The 15,168-nt window shown below is 52.2% G+C and overlaps 1 protein-coding gene across 1 annotated transcript; it reads right to left on the reverse strand.

The window, feature by feature from the left end:
• Positions 1 to 3,374: 3,374 nt before the first annotated feature.
• On the reverse strand, positions 3,375 to 5,772 carry ID2 (inhibitor of DNA binding 2). The gene is made up of 3 exons (XM_045884041.3): positions 5,301 to 5,772; positions 4,947 to 5,010; positions 3,375 to 4,141 (listed from the first exon to the last, which is right to left on the reverse strand). The coding sequence occupies exons 1-2, from the start codon at positions 5,646 to 5,648 to the stop codon at positions 4,954 to 4,956; spliced, it is 405 nt and encodes a 134-aa protein (XP_045739997.1). The 5' UTR covers positions 5,649 to 5,772; the 3' UTR covers positions 3,375 to 4,141; positions 4,947 to 4,953.
• Positions 5,773 to 15,168: the final 9,396 nt, after the last annotated feature.

Genomic DNA, 15,168 nt, shown 5'->3' on the forward strand with positions numbered 1-15,168 from the left:
AGTCTACACTGTAATTCAGGTTGCAGGCCTTCGAGAGCGGTCTCACTTCCAGCGTCCCGCTTCACAGGGGAGCGAAATCTTGTCTCCAGTTCCTCTTGGGCCAATGCCCCCATGCTGGGTTTGGCACCCTCCCTCAGGAGGGGCCCCCCCAGACGCGCCCGCATCGTCATGCTGATGTTCTGCTCACGCTCAGTAGTTGGCACCAAACAAAATACCTTTTAGGCTTCTCGACAAATCTTGTCTCTGTCTTGGATGATCTTTATGAGCAAACAGACGTTCAAAACCTGAGCAGAACCATCACCCAGAAAGACACTCAGGGGCTGGGAGGTGGCTTTTCAGGAGCAGAAGGTGTCAGAAATCGGAAGGGTGTGCGGTGAGCCAGGCCAACAGGGATTTGGATAGTTCTGGAGCTGCACATCCACAATGAGAAAAGCCCCGTAAAAAATTATCCTTGAACAACAAAAAGCTCCACGAAACAGGTTTTTATCGACAAGAATGCTCTTTCCTATTCTACATCTTTGCCCTCAGAAACCCCTTCACCATTCAAGTAAAACCCTGGATGGAGTCTGTCCACGGCCTGCTGTGTGCCCTTGGTCACTCCCTTCACATCTGTGAATCCAGTTTCTACAGAGGAGAGAGACCACATGTTGGCCTACCTTCGAGGATTTATCCATGGCTTTGAGAACTAAAATTAAATGTAAACCGACCTGCACATCTATTGTTTGAGGTTAGTTTGACCTTGATTCCAAACTCAGATAAGGACAGCACAAGAAAAGAAACCACAGGCTCTATCTTATTCTCAAAACTTCCAAGTAAAATATTGGCTAACAGAATCCGACAGCGTACTTGAGAAGTAATCATACGTCGTGTTCAAGTAGGATTTATTACAGAAATGCAAGCCTTGTTCACATCAGAAAAATCAGTGTAATACACTTGGGAAGAATAGTATCAGTAAACAGAATAAAAATATTTTACCAAAGTCGCTCCCAAATTGTGTTTCAAAATCCCCCCAAAACAAAAAAACACCTAACAATTAAAGGGTTCTTCACAAGACGGATCAAGAGTATATATTACAACAAAATCCTAGAGTCAGGTCATGCATAATGGAGAAAGTCTGACTTATTCTCATCAAGATTTGGACTAAGACAAGGATGCCGGCTCTCACCCCATATTCCTTTAATGCAACAGTGGAGGTCCTGGTTAATGTCATTAAGCCGTTCAGGAAAAATAAAATAAATGTAAGGAAAAGAGAAGGGAAAACTCTCCGGCTTTCATTTGACTTCACAATTCATTTTTCTCCGCAAACCACTCATAATCTCTTTGAGCCTGGGGGCGATGTCTGATACTTGTATTAAAATCCAAGACAGCCCCGAGTGTAGAATTGGTAGTAGACACTAGTTTGCAAAAGGGGATCCTTTCTAAGGTATGAAGTAGTAGAGACGAAGTAAGAGTCACACGTGGAAAGGACTGTACACATTCGAGAGGCAATCTTTCACAAACGTCCATTTTCCAAAGGCTGTTTCTCCCGGGCGTTTTCTCCCCTACGCCCCGGCTCATCGCCCCTCAGGCTCCCCGCGCCCCGGGACCCCGCGCTCGCGAGCCGCCTTCCTCGTGCCGGCCAGCAGGTGGCGCCCGGCCTCCACCGGCCGGACCCCGAAGAGCAGCCCGAGCTCCGCCGCGCCGTCTCCTCCGAAAGGTGCCGCTTCTCCTGGACGCCGCCGCTGCTCTGGGTCGTCGTCCAAACGCGGCAGAGGGTCTCTGGCTTCCGGGGACGGCGCAGGTGCTCGAAGGGGCCCCGTCCCGCCCGCACGGCTTAGCCCACGAGCCCCTGCAGAAGCCCCCCCTCGGAGTCTGAGCCCCTCGCCCAGGCGGGCCGACCCCGCGCGGGTCGCCGAGGCCGGGGGCCACCAGGGGCCGGGGTCTGCGCCCCATCCCGTCGCCCCCGAGGAAAGGGCGGGGCGGGGGCGGGCGGGCAGCGACCGGCCCTCGCGCTTCCCGTCACCGCCCAGCGCAGGGCGGCCCGACGACAGGTGGCCAGACACCAGGTGACAGGCCTGCAAGGCGGCCTGCCGCGGGGTGACCGGCCCCGCCCAGGTGCGCGGCAGGCAGAGCGGCGTCCCCGGGGGTATGATTACCGACAACAGCGACGGCCCGGATCAAAGCACGTGCTCGCCGCGGGGCAGGGCGCGGTGGCGCGGGGGGCGTCAGAGCTGCCCCGCCGGGCTCCCCACGCCGGCCCTGGAGGCAGGAGGGTCTCAGGGCGCCACCGCCGCGGGGGGTGCGGGGGGCGGCGAGGCTGGGCCGCCGGCCGGAGGCCGCTCGCCACACCTGCGCCCGCGCTCCCTTGACGGACGGATTCGCTGTCGGGGCGGAAACGCCACCGCCGCCAGGGCAGACCAGGTGGCGCCACCCAAACACCTGCCGGGCTGGGCCTGAGAAAGCGGCCCCAGGTGAGCCACCCTTGCCCAGCCGCGCGTCCTCCGCTCCTCCCTGCTCCGGTCCCCACCCACCTCGGACCAGCCCTCCAGCACCTCCCACCCCACCCTCACACGCACAGTTTGGGAACATACGTATACCTAGGAAGTTTAAGCACGTGTTCATGTGAACTCCGTGTTTTAGAGCGGGGTCCAGATCTGCCAGGTGAGGACATAGCGCGCTGGTGCTTTTTCTGTGACTTAGAAGGCCTTTCTCCTCTCCCTCCCTCCCTCCCTCCCTCCCTCTTCTTCCCCGGGCAGTCCAGGGGTGCAGTCAAGGGTGAAGGGCGATCTAACAGCCACCTGTCTTGGAAAGTGGGCTCCGCCCCAGCCCTGTCTCCCGGAGGCTGGGTGAGCTACAGGTGGGGGAGGCGCAGGGGAAGCTTGGGAGGCTGGGAGAGCTCGGGCCCTCTTACAGCTTGCATTCCCACGGGCGACCAGCGGACACCCAGGGGTCTGTTCTGCCCTTCCCCTAAATCTTTTAAATCATGTCCTGAACTCTGGGACTTTACCCTTCGATTAACAAGCAGTTTCCTATCCTCCAAAAGTGTCTTAACACCTACTCAGACAAGTAGTCCTTCCAGACTCCACCTTTATTTTGGATGATCCGACTCCTAGAAGTCACTGCCACAGCGATTTCTTGGTTTGAAACTCAGCCCCAAGGCATAGAACGGATATTTCCCTGCAGGACTAAGAGAAACTTCCGTTTACAGCCTTCCCAGTGGGGTCAGCTCTCCTGAAATGCTAGCAGCAGCCCTTCGCCCCAAGGTGCCGGCACTGACCACACATCTGATAAGGAGTCTCTCCGCACACAGGTTCTAAGGCTTAGGGGGTGGCGGGAGGGATGGGGAAGTGGGGAGGGAGAGCGAGCGAGCTTAAAAACCATTCAGAGTTCAGGTATTGACTTCAGACATGTTTATTATAATCTTATACAGTCTACATAAATTTGAACTTGTATTTATTTGGGTTCAGTTATAACATAGCATAATAAAAATCAAAGCACTGGTCCTCTGAAATAAAGCAGGCAATCACCATTCAATAAACACACGATTTATTTTGTATAAAAGGGTTAAGTTTACAACTAAACTTTTATAAAAAGTTTAGCATGAGTAAGTACATCATTACACTTTGTATGCAGAAATACACATCTCTGCCACTATACAAGAAAACTCTAATTAAAGAGTTCACAAGGTTTCACTCAATATATATATATATTTATATATAAATATATACACAGCATTCAGTAGGCTTGCGTCAAAAAAGGTAATTTCTGACCAAAAGACTTCATTTAAGTAACTGAATACTGGATCCTTCTGGTATTCACGCTCCACCTTTGGAAAAAGGCAAAGTCTGCTTAAATTGGGAAATTCCTTGTGATTTTAACGTTTTCGCTCCCCATGGTGGGAATAGTATATAAAGAAAACCTTCCAACTGCAGAAAGGGCATTTAAAAGTCTTTTTCATAAATAACTAATATCACAGTCCAGGTCAGAACACCCTGGGGAAGATGAGCATTCTTAGTTTTCCTTCCATTTTTTTTTTTTTTAAAAAGGTCCATTCAACTTGTTGTTCTCCTTGTGAAATGGTTGAAAAATAAGAAGTTCAGCGCCTTAAAAGATCCTGTGGATTCGTTGTTGTTGTGCAAAGAAAAAGAAAAGTCATGAACACCTGCAAAAGATTGGGGGAGAGGCATGTTTTAGGAGAATGGAACCTAAGGGCAGAGGCGGGCGGACTGGCGCCGGGAGGAAGCCGCAGTTTGAACATTTAACCACCAAACACTCAAAGATTGGGCAAACCCTGGCGTCCAGATGCAACACACACACTCGGCCTCGACAGCGAAAATTAAACATGAAAATAGCAGAGACTCCAGGGAAAAACTTCCCAACGCAATCTCCTATTTGGATCTCCAACAGCAGTGCTCACAGGCGCCAGTCTGCTTCTTGTAACAATTATTTGATTGAAAACAGCCCTTTAGTTAACAGATAGGGCGGTCGGAATCCCACATCACAGGGTCTGAGGCACAGCGAAGCAAGGCTGGGCTAGCCGGACCTCAGACGGCTCCAGTTTTAGGGAAGGAGGATCTCTGTGGAATTTGTGGTGATAAGATTAATTAGATGGAGGTTAGTACCTCATAGTACCAGAGCAACAGGAGAGAAGAGCCAGGGCGCTACGTGCGCGGCAGAAGCCAATACACATTTGCCTCAGCCGCCTTCATAACAAGTTACTGGGTTTGGTTTGGGTTTGCTTTTTTAAAGGGAAATGTTCTGCGAGCTTGAGCAAGCAGAGCCGGGAGCCCCTTCGTCTGCGGCACACGGGGACAATGCGCTCCGCGTGACACCCAAGTACACATTCGCTTACTAAGCCCCAAATTTTGCAGATACACAACTACCTCCCCCCACACACCGGTGAAAAAACACGCGCGCACACACTCCAAGAGGCAGTTTACCGACGGGAGGCGCGAGCAAACACTCACCATTTATTCAGCCACAGAGCGCTTTGCTGTCATTTGACATTAACTCAGAAGGGAATTCAGAAGCCTGCAAGAGAAAGGGGATAAAAGGCGGTGTGAGACAATCTTAAGGAGAAAGGGCGGTTTTGGGTTTTTTTTTTCAGTAGCCCATAGAACAGCAACTTTCATTAAACACGTTTGTGCTGCAATTCAGAAATCAGAGGCAGACGCATTAACGTGTCAGAACTTATCAGCAATTTCACGCGCGACTCCATCTATAGCAGATTTTTTTTTTTGTTTTTTAAAGTTAATTAGCTCATCTGTAAGTCCCGGACTGCGGCCGTGGCAGCGGGCGGGGGCACCGGGAGCAGGTCTTACCTGCAAGGACAGGATGCTGATGTCCGTGTTTAGGGTGGTCAGCGGCGTCCTGGACGCCTGACTCTGCCCAGGTCGCTGGTGGTGCAGGCTGACAATAGTGGGGTGCGAGTCCAGGGCGATCTGCAGGTCCAAGATGTAGTCGATGACGTGCTGCAGGATTTCCATCTTGCTCACCTTCTTGTTCTGGGGGATGCTGGGCACCAGCTCCTTGAGCTTGGAGTAGCAGTCGTTCATGTTGTACAGCAGGCTCATCGGGTCGTCCACCGGGGTTTTGCTCCGGGAGATGCCCAGGCTGTGGTCCGAAAGGCTGTTTTTCCTAACGGACCTCACTGGACTGAAGGCTTTCATGCTGACCGCGCGCGGGGAAAGGAGAGACCGGGGAGGAGCGGGCTGCTTAGGAGCTCAGGCCGCCGCCGCCTGCGGAGCTTCCTTCGCTCGGCACCGGGCTGGGCTCAGAATGAAGCGGGGAGCCTGGCGGGGCGGCTTTTATTGGCACTCGCCGGGGGCACACGATCCGGCTTCCCTGCGTCCCCATTGGTGGAAGGCGGCGCGTCCATCAGGCCGCACGGGCGCCCCCATTGGTGGGCGCTGGCGCGGGGCGAGCGCTCGGTCCTTCCGCGTTCGCAGCCAATCCCCGTGGGGTGGGCGGGGCGGGCGCGAGCCCAGCTGGGGTGGTAAATAGAGTACAGTAAGCGCCGGGCGGGAGGGGAGCGGAGCAGAGGCCCGGGGAGGAGGAGGGGAGGACGAGGGGAGGAGGAGGGGAGGGCCGGGGAGGCCGGAGGGGAGGGGGGGAGACCCCAGGAATCCAAACGTGCATCTTTATTCTAATTCTAATGGCGAGCCAGTACCCTGGCCCTAGGGTGTCCCCTGACTAAGCCTTCCACGCCCTGGAGGTTTCAGCAACCCTAAAACCACAGCGACGCGGGCAAGTGCTGCACAGCAGAGGGAAAGTCACCGTTCTCCGCGACCCACGGGATGTCATCAGATAGAAAAGCATTTCTGAAGAAAGTAAAAACGCAAATAAGTTTGCCATTGACAAGAGACGTGTGTAGGGTTCAGTCTCTTAAGATGAGGCTAAGCTATGTCAGAACAAAACAAAACAAAACACAAAACACCCACGCGCGCCCTCAACGACAGGCTTAGTGTGGGATCGTGCAACCCGGAGCGCACGGAGGCATTATTGGTAAAGTCAGTAAAATGAGTACTTATTGGAAACCGTGCTGATCGCTAAGGAGCTCTGAGAGGCAGGACACTTTTCGGGGTTCCTTTCATAGAGTAGGCAGGGCTATTGTAATGATCCCATTAATCGGAAATCATTAGGAAAATTTGCATACTGAAGCTGTATTTACATATGTTGCCCTTGAGAGGCTGCCTGTCTGGGAACCTGCAGTGTGGGTGGCAAAGTAAGGTGATTAATTATGCACAAATCCAGATTCCTGGTGTCACATTCCAGCACTTACAGTATTTTTAAAGTTTTGTGAAAGGTAGGTGGCTCCCGCCAGTGACCGACATCTTCACACTATTAAAAATAAAAATTCTGTCATGGATGACGTTAGAAATCTTTTCAGCCCTAGTCCTGGACGCAGTTTCACGTTTTGTTTTTTTCCTTGTTTTCCCTCTCTAAATCTTGAAGAAGTTATTCCTGCAGGCTAAAGCTTGCAGCCATTTACCTAAGTACTTTTCAGTTAATTCACACATAATCCTAGTTTAACTGAAGACTACAGTAAATGAGTTGTGTTTTGAAAATCCTATTTCCCCAGAATACAATAAGCTAGAAAACCCGAGAGAAGATGTCAAAGTTGTCAGCATCTTGTTTACTTGTTGTCTCCATGCGGCACCTTCTTTGCGTTTCAGAAAGAGGAAGGGGGCAGAAGAGGAGAAAAAGCAAAGCTTGACAATGGGGAACCTGTATTTTGTCCTTCAGTTAATGATTAATTTCTCAGCTGGTGGGCCAGTCTCTGACACCAACTGCAACCATGTGCCCGCCCCAGGGTTTCTCTTTAGGGAGGCAGTGGGTCCTGCCGAGGTGCATGTCACTTTGAGAAAACCAAGCCACTTCATTTTGGAGGATGGAGGTGGATGGTTTCCTGACCGGCACAGAAATCGGCTGAGGGCCTGCCCTGCAAAAGCTGCCTGCTAATCTGTTCACGAGTGTTCGATTAACAACCTCTCTTCTGATATTAAGTCTGGAAATGATTTAATACTGAGTCCCCCACAGTTCGAGCCTTTTGATGTACTTTGTGTGCATGTGTTTCTGTCACATACGTGCCACAGTGGAACAGATTTTGTTTTGACACTATTTTGGTTCATGATGTTATACTTTGACTATTTTACAATAATAGCCAATGTAAACAAACATCTTTGGGATTCTCAAATTATTACTTGTGATTCTTGGACATTGCAGCTCTGCGATACTGACGCATTCCTAGCTTTTTCCAAGGACACCGTATGTTAACATCCGTGCCAGCCTCATTATCCCAACAGCCAGGCTCTGGGCTGGTTCGTAATGAGCGTTGTACGGTATTACTTTACACGCTCGCAAAGTTGATTAAGGCAGTGTCTTCTCCCATGATCGTTTTTTGTACCCTGATGCAGTAAAATTGCTAAATATGGTCAAAGTTGTGTGGCTTCTTTCTTTAGCTGCCATGTCAGAGTCCAGTCGGCCGGATCGTGTTGGATTCGACTGGCATGCTACCCGGTTCGACATTCATTTAAAGATCATTTTAAGGGGATTAGGAGGTTGTATAAGTTAATGATTACAAAAAGCCCTGAGTTCTAGTGCGTCTGTCTCAGCAAGCCCAAGACGAAATTACCTTTCTGATTAGGTTTCCGTGGAGAAAATGGTGTTGGAGGAGCATTTTCGGGGTGGGGTACAAGGCACTGAAAAATCTGTCAATTGGTGTCTCTGTGGGTTCGCAGCTGAGGCCTCTGAAGTTCAAATGGTCCCAGCTGCAGAAAGGGCCCTGGATTTGCTAGATCCGTGGGTGGCGGGAAGGTGTGAAGGACTTCCGGTGGGGGTGGCGATACCGTCCCCGGGCTTACTCACCGGGACGCCCCCCATTTCAAGCCACACGCCTACCCTGGAAGTCCCCGTAACCAGGGGCCGGGGCTCACGCACTCGGTCTCCTTCCCGGCCCGGCCGGCGGCTCCCCGCGTGTCCAGCCCCTCGCCGTGATCAGAAGCAGCTCCGGGCCTCCGGGCCGCCTTCGCAATGCCCGCGTGATGCAGCGGGGGGCGGGAGGAGCCTGCGGGGGCCGGAGGGGGGCTCAAGGTCCTCCCCGCACATCTGGCGCAGTTGGGAGCGCGCGCCTTTCTCCCCCCGGTTTTGTTCTCACAGCTGTGTCCGTTCCGCCCGTGACCCCCCGAGCGATCCCTGACAGGTGATGAATTGGCGGCGGCGGCGGCGGCGGCGGCGGCGCGCGGGCCAGGCCGCGGCGGGGCCGGAGCCCGAGCCCCGGAGCAGACTCTCTGGCGCCAGGCGCGTGACGCCGCCCATTCACGCCGCCCGGCAGCCTTGTCCTCGCGGCGCCGCTCCGGCGGCTGCCATGGCAACCGCGCCGTCACTCAGCGCGCGCGCCCAGCTGATCAATGCCTGCGAGGCCCGGCCGTCCCAGGCTCGCCCCGGCCCGGCCGCCCGGCCCGCGCGCACCTGCAGCCGTGCGCGTCTTAAGTTTCGAGCGGTTTGGGGGAAGGAAAGAGGACCGAGAAGAACAGGAAAGGGGGGGGGGGAGTCGGGGGCGAAGAAAAAAAGCCGAGAGAGGGAGAAGAAAAATCTTCCTTTTGCCGAAAGAGGCATAACGTGGCTTAGAGGTTGCCAAAGCAAGAGGTTTTGCTTTATTTTGTTTTTGCAACCGAGGCGTGCAGGGTGGGCCTGGCGCGAGGGAGGAACGGACGGGGAGAAGGTGACCGGCTTGGCGGATGGCGAGATTTATTTATTCCTTTGGATCTTCGCGGGGATGACCTCGGTGCTGGACTCCTAAAAATACCTTTGAAGGACCCCTACCCCGCCCCCACTGTCCCCCTGCCTGGCTCCGCAGAACCCTTGGAGGTTGCACTAAAAAACCATCAGCTTTTTCAAGAACAGCACCCCCCAACCCTCCGCCCCGGGGGAGGTGGAAGGATGTGCAGCCGGTCCGCGGCTCCGAGCCTCTCCGCGCCGGCCGACCCGCGGCTGCGTCCTCATTACCACTACAAAGCCCGGCCGACTTAGCCCCGTTCCAATGCTGCGTTTTCAACTGAGAGCATCCAGAGGCCAGAAACTTCCAGGCCAGCCCGCGGACGCAGACGCCTGCTCAGTCCCGGCTTTATCTCTAGGGAAAGTTCCATTTTAAGAACCAGATGCCAACATTCCGGGACAGTTTACGGCATCCGGATCCCTCAAGGGTGCTCATCTGCAGTTCAGAGTGTTAGCAGCAATTATTTATCGTCTGTCCTGGAGAGGAGCTCCTGAACAAGGATGTCCTCTGCTGGCCCTAAAACGGGGTGGGGTGGGGGCACGACTGTTCTGATCCTGTTATCTGGTTTAGCAGAGTTTGTTGTGGTTTTCGAGGAAACAGCATCTGGATTACATAAGGATTCAAGTTTTTGCTTTACTTGTTTATTTAATACCTTGGCAAGAGGGAGCCCTTACCCTGAAACCAGATAACCGAATTTGGGTTTAAAACAGCCTTAGATGAGGGGCAACGGGAGGGGAAGAAAATGAATAAAGCCACAAAAGGAAACAAGAGGATGTTTATTTTTCTCCCTTTGGGTATTTTTGAAGACCTGCCTAGCCTCTTCTACTTCTTGTCGCAAACAGCTAATGAATTGCATTAACAAAGCACTTCGGCTACCACGAGGGCTTAACAGACATCCCAGCCCGCCAGGATCCCGGCCCTAATTCCTTCTAGGATGCGGCGCGCGGTCCTGCTTGCCCAGGGATCCAAGAGCACCGGGGAGAACGCCGTGCTAAATCCAATTGCTTTCCACCGTCTGATCTCCTTGTAGGGAGATCACCTTTCAGCTCCCTTAAAAAAAAAAAAAAAAAAAAAGGGGCAGAGTCTGGGAGTTGGAAGTTGGCGGAGGGGCCTATTTAGCTACCAGCCCAGCAAATATTTAGTTACGAATGCTGTGAAGTGCCCCGATTTGTGGCCGCGTTTGGCTTTCACAAAGGATCGTCCTGTGACTTTTGTTCCGGTCACCAAATTAGAAAAGAAAATTAACTTGAGCGAGAGGAAGCTCTTATTAGAAAACAACCCCGAGCTGCCCGCGAGCTGGCGGGCGCGGGGCTGGCGTCGGCGAGTCTGCTCGGGTCGCCGCGGGGATCCCCGCAGGCCGCCCGCCGCGCGCCCTCCGCGCCCGAGCGCAGCGGCGTCCGTGGGAACCCGCAGCAGCCCCCTCCCGGCAGCGACGAGGGCGGGCTGTCCGGAATCAGGCTACCTCTTCCTAGATAGTACGGCACCAGAAGCAACACCCGAGCCCCGGCTTGCGGGTCCCTAACGAGAAACACATGGTGCGCGCTCCCCACCCCCCCACCCCCCCTTCTCGGCCGAAGCCGCGTTTGCGCGCCCGCCGCGACGCAGCGCGCCAAGTGCGTGACTTCAGTGGGGAGGAACCCGCCTGCCCCGCACCACGTGCGCGCCCGGCTCCCGCGGCCTCCCCGCGGCGCCCCGCGTGCCCGCCCGCCGCGGGGACAGGGCCTGGGGCCCGGCGCAGCCCCTTTGCCGCCCGGGAGGCCGCTGCTGTCCGTCGCCCGAGGCCCTGGTGGCACCCAGGCGGCGCCAGCTCGGGTGATTCCAATCACTGCCCTCTCAGGTTGGCTGGCGGAGAAACTTCTGTTTATAAAATAGGCCACCCTTCTCTCCCCCTCTACCCATGCATGGCCTTGAGGCTTTCACTCCCAGATTCTGCCTCTGACACCCCACCCCCCAAAGGTCAACTTACAAACCTCCTCCTTCTAGGCCTGAGTGAAATCTAGCAAAGGTTTTGCAAACCTCCCCCCTCCCCCCAGACACACCTGTCGCCTGTCATTGCTACCACCGGCTGCTGGAGGGGACCAACCTGGGGCTATGTCCTCTGGGAGGTGAGTGCTGGGGACCCCGAGGGCTGCGGGGACCTGCAGACCCCTGGAGGAGCAGCCCCTGGGGGGGGGTACTCGTTTTCAGCTCTCGGGGGTCCTGCCATCTAACCAGCACCGCTGACCCAGTGGCGCCAGGGGCCTCATCTGTCTCAGTGCTGGGGTTGGCCATCTGCGCGGGACCCTGGAGGAAAGACGGGGTGAATTAAGTCGTAAGTTCTATTTAACCATGCCTGCCTTTCCCGGAGTCTGAAGAACACAGACATACCATTTCCAAGAAAAAAGGGCAACACAATGGCCCTCTTTAAGGAGAGGTTAAACATTCACATTGGGTAGGATAACTAATAATTTACAAGCCGTTCACAGCTCACCTATTTTGCTCTTCATCTTGACTCCATGAGTTAGGAAAGGTAGATGCTGTCCAGGTTTTACAGAGGAAGAAACTGAGGCACAGATGGATGACAGATCCCACTGTGGGCCCACACTCCCTAGGACATCACCCTGTGACGTGTGTGACCTTGACCGCAGGGGGGTTATTGATTCCCTTTTTACCTTGAATTTTGTTCTAGTCCTACAGGGCTGGATTGCCCACAGCTAGGACTTTGTAAAGAACTTTGTTTTCACCTTCCTCAGAAGTTAACTCTGAGTGACTGAGCTTGACCCTTTATTGACAAATGATCTGAGGACTTTTCAAACCTTAGGGTATGAAAGAATCACCTTTACACACAGAGCCCTGGAGCCCATCTCTAGAAATGCTGATTCAGTGGGTTTGGTGAGCAGCCTAGGAAACAGCCTTTTGAGCAAGCATCCTAAGGAGATGCAGGTGGTCAAGGGACCACATTCTGAGAAGCTTCTGGTAAACTGGCCGCTCAGATCAAGCCTGCAGTTGGCGCAGTTTGCCTACCAGGTGAGAATGAGCCATCTTGGACCTGCCACATTTGTTCTTAGAAAACTCAAGAGGACAAGAAAGTCTGTTATATTTACCCATATTCTTACTTTGTTATTTCTTCCTTCTTGATGTTCCAGTCTTCTTTCTTTTATTGTTTATTTTGTGTTTCAAGAGTGTCCTTTAGACATTCTTTTAGGGTAAGTCTGTTGGTGACAAGTTCTCTTAGGTTTCCTGCATCTGAGAAGGTCTTGCTTGCCCTTTGATTCTTGAAGGATATTTTGGTTGTATCTCAATTTCTGGGTTGACAGTTCTTTTTTTTTTCTTTTCTTCCCCCAGCATTTGACATGTCCTGCCACTTCTTTCTGGCTGCTATGGTTTCTGATGAGAAATCTGCTATCATTCAAATTGTGTTTTCTTCTGTAAATAAGGTGGTGTTTTTCTCTGCCGGTTTCCTTTGTCCTAAGTTTCCAGAAGTGTGCTTATTATGTATCTTGGCGTGGATTTTTTGTGTTTTTCCAGTTTGGGGCTCTCTAGTTTCTTGAATCTGTAGGTTTAAATCTTTTGCCAAATTTGGAAAAATTTCAGCCATTATTTCCTGACATATTTTTTTTCAGCCTCACCTTCTTTTCTCCTGGGATCCTGATGACATGAATGTTAGTTAGATCTTTGGCTCTAGTCCCTCCGGGGTCTATGAGACTATGCTTTTTTTTTTTTTTTAAGTCTACTTTCTCTCTGTTGTTCAGACTGGGAGGTCTCTACTGTTCTGTTTTCAGGGGTATTGATTCTTCTGCCCCCTGCATTTCACTTTTGAGCTCATTCAATGAGTTTTTTGCTTTGCCTATTGTATTTTTCAGCTCTAAAATTTTGACTTGGTTCTTCTTTACATCTTCTATTTCTTTGCTGAGATTTTCTTTTTCTCTTTTCTCCACCACTTTTTGGGAGCATGTTCACGATTAATCATTGAAAGACTTTTTTGATGGCTCAGAAAAGCATTGAGCTGACCCCACCCCAACCATTACCTGACTGTACCCACGCAAGAGACCCCAATTGAGACTGCTCACTGGAGCCCAAGCAATACGATTATGAGAGAAGAAATTGTCGTCTGAAGGTACTAACTTTTGGAGTGGTTTGTTACATTGATAACTAAATGGCCACCAAAAGAGAAAGGGGGCCATTGGTGGGGGGCAGTGGGGATCAAAGTTTCTAAGTATAATTTTGCATATGCATTGTAATTTTAATCACTTATAATTATCTGGGCTTCCGCCCCCAAAAGTGTTACAACAACAAACTACTTATAGTGCATAAAATAATAAAATAGCATATCCCACATCCAACAAGAGTGTGTTACTTTTAAAAGACATGAATGATGTTTTATTTGACATCTTGGTGTCCAGTATATACTCAGGTATATAGTGTGGGTCTTTTTTTATTTTTTATTTTTTAAATTAAAAAAAAATATTTATTTGAGAGAGAGCACGTGCACGCGCATGTGTGAGTGGGGGGACAGGCAGAGGGAAAGGGAGAAAGTAAATTTCAAGCAGACTCCCTGCTGAGCGCAGAGCCCAACTTGGAGCTCGATCCCAGCACCCTGAGATCATGACCTGAGCCAAAGGCAGACGCTTCACCCACTGAGCCACCAGGTGCCCCTGCCTTCACCTTTAAAAATGGCATCTTTTCAGGGCCTTTGGGTGGCTCAGTGGGTGAAGCATCTGCCTTCGGCTCAGGTCATGATCCCAGGGTCCTGGGATCGAGCCCCGCATCGGGCTCCCTGCTCTGCGGGAAGCCTGCTTCTCCCTCTGCCTCTGCCTCTCCCCCTGCTTGTGCTCTCTCTCTCTCTTTCAAATAAATAAATAAATAAATAAAATCTTTTAAAAAATTATTTCAATAAAATAAAATGGCATCTTTTCTGAGCAACAGCTTGCATTTGAATCACGCGGCAGACTTAAGGCCACTACTCTGTGACTCTCACATGGACCAGTAGGGCAGGGAGCATCATTCCCATTTTGCAGACGGAGTGCCTGAGTACAGAGGTGAGCCCACAGCCACAGGGCCCAGGCGTCACCCAGGAGTCAGGATTGAGGCTCAGGGTGCTTTTCCTGTCGCTGTCAAACCACAGTGGCCAGGGAATGCCTTTGGAGGGAGAACAGGTGCGGGGCCTCGTGTGGGGAGCCAGTCTGGGTGCTGTTCATGGCGCCGCGGCTGGTAACGGGGCTGCTAGTGCCAGTTCCCCGACACGGATGCTGGGGGGGGCGTGACTCGGCTGAGAGCGCACCCTAACCCTAACCCAGGCCCTGGACTGCACCCCACGGTCGACATCCCCGAGCACTCTCTCACTACGCCTCGGGCCTGGAGGGAGCGCTGGTCTGGCCTGATCCTGCTGTACCCCTGGGAGACCCTCAGAGGTGGGACCCCCTGGTTTCCCTGCTCACATGCCAGGAAACTGCCACGTAAACTCAGTCAGGAGATAGGGGAGCCAGTTTCTGGCCCCCACGCCTGCCTGACTTCAACGTCTGATCTTTGCGCTGAGTTACTTCCTAAGGCTTTCTGGAAAGTGTATCAGATCCACTTAATTTTCTCTGGGAGATATGCTCGCTTTAAAAAAGGAAACATTTACCATGGATATTTTATGAGAGTTTGAAACATGACATTTTGAAATAAAATATTCTTTTTTTTTTTTTAAAGATTTTATTTATTTATCTGAGAGAGAGAGAATGAGAGAGAGCACATGAGAGGGGGGAGAGTCAGAGGGAGAAGCAGACTCCCCGCCGAGCAGGGAGCCCGATGCGGGACTCGATCAGGGACTCCGGGATCATGACCTGAGCCGAAGGCAGTCACTCAACCAACCGAGCCACCCAGGCGCCCGAAATAAAATATTCTTAACGATACCTTCCTCTCTGTGGCTTCGGTTTCTCTTATGGGCTCTG

The sequence above is a fragment of the Mirounga angustirostris genome, unplaced genomic scaffold (genome assembly GCF_029215605.1).
Source record: "Mirounga angustirostris isolate CCGP_5_RB_7025 unplaced genomic scaffold, mMirAng1.0.hap1 SCAF_10, whole genome shotgun sequence".
NCBI lineage: Eukaryota > Metazoa > Chordata > Mammalia > Carnivora > Phocidae > Mirounga > Mirounga angustirostris.

What these genes read in the sequence shown, in the direction of transcription:
- ID2 (XM_045884041.3), bottom strand. Translation starts at nt 5,648, where the DNA reads ATGAAAGCCTTCAGTCCAGTGAGGTCCGTTAGGAAAAACAGCCTTTCG. An exon ending in TCAGCATCCTGTCCTTGCAG is followed by an intron (nt 5,011 to 5,300) that starts GTAAGACCTGCT and finishes TTTCTCTTGCAG; the next exon opens with GCTTCTGAATTCCCTTCTGA.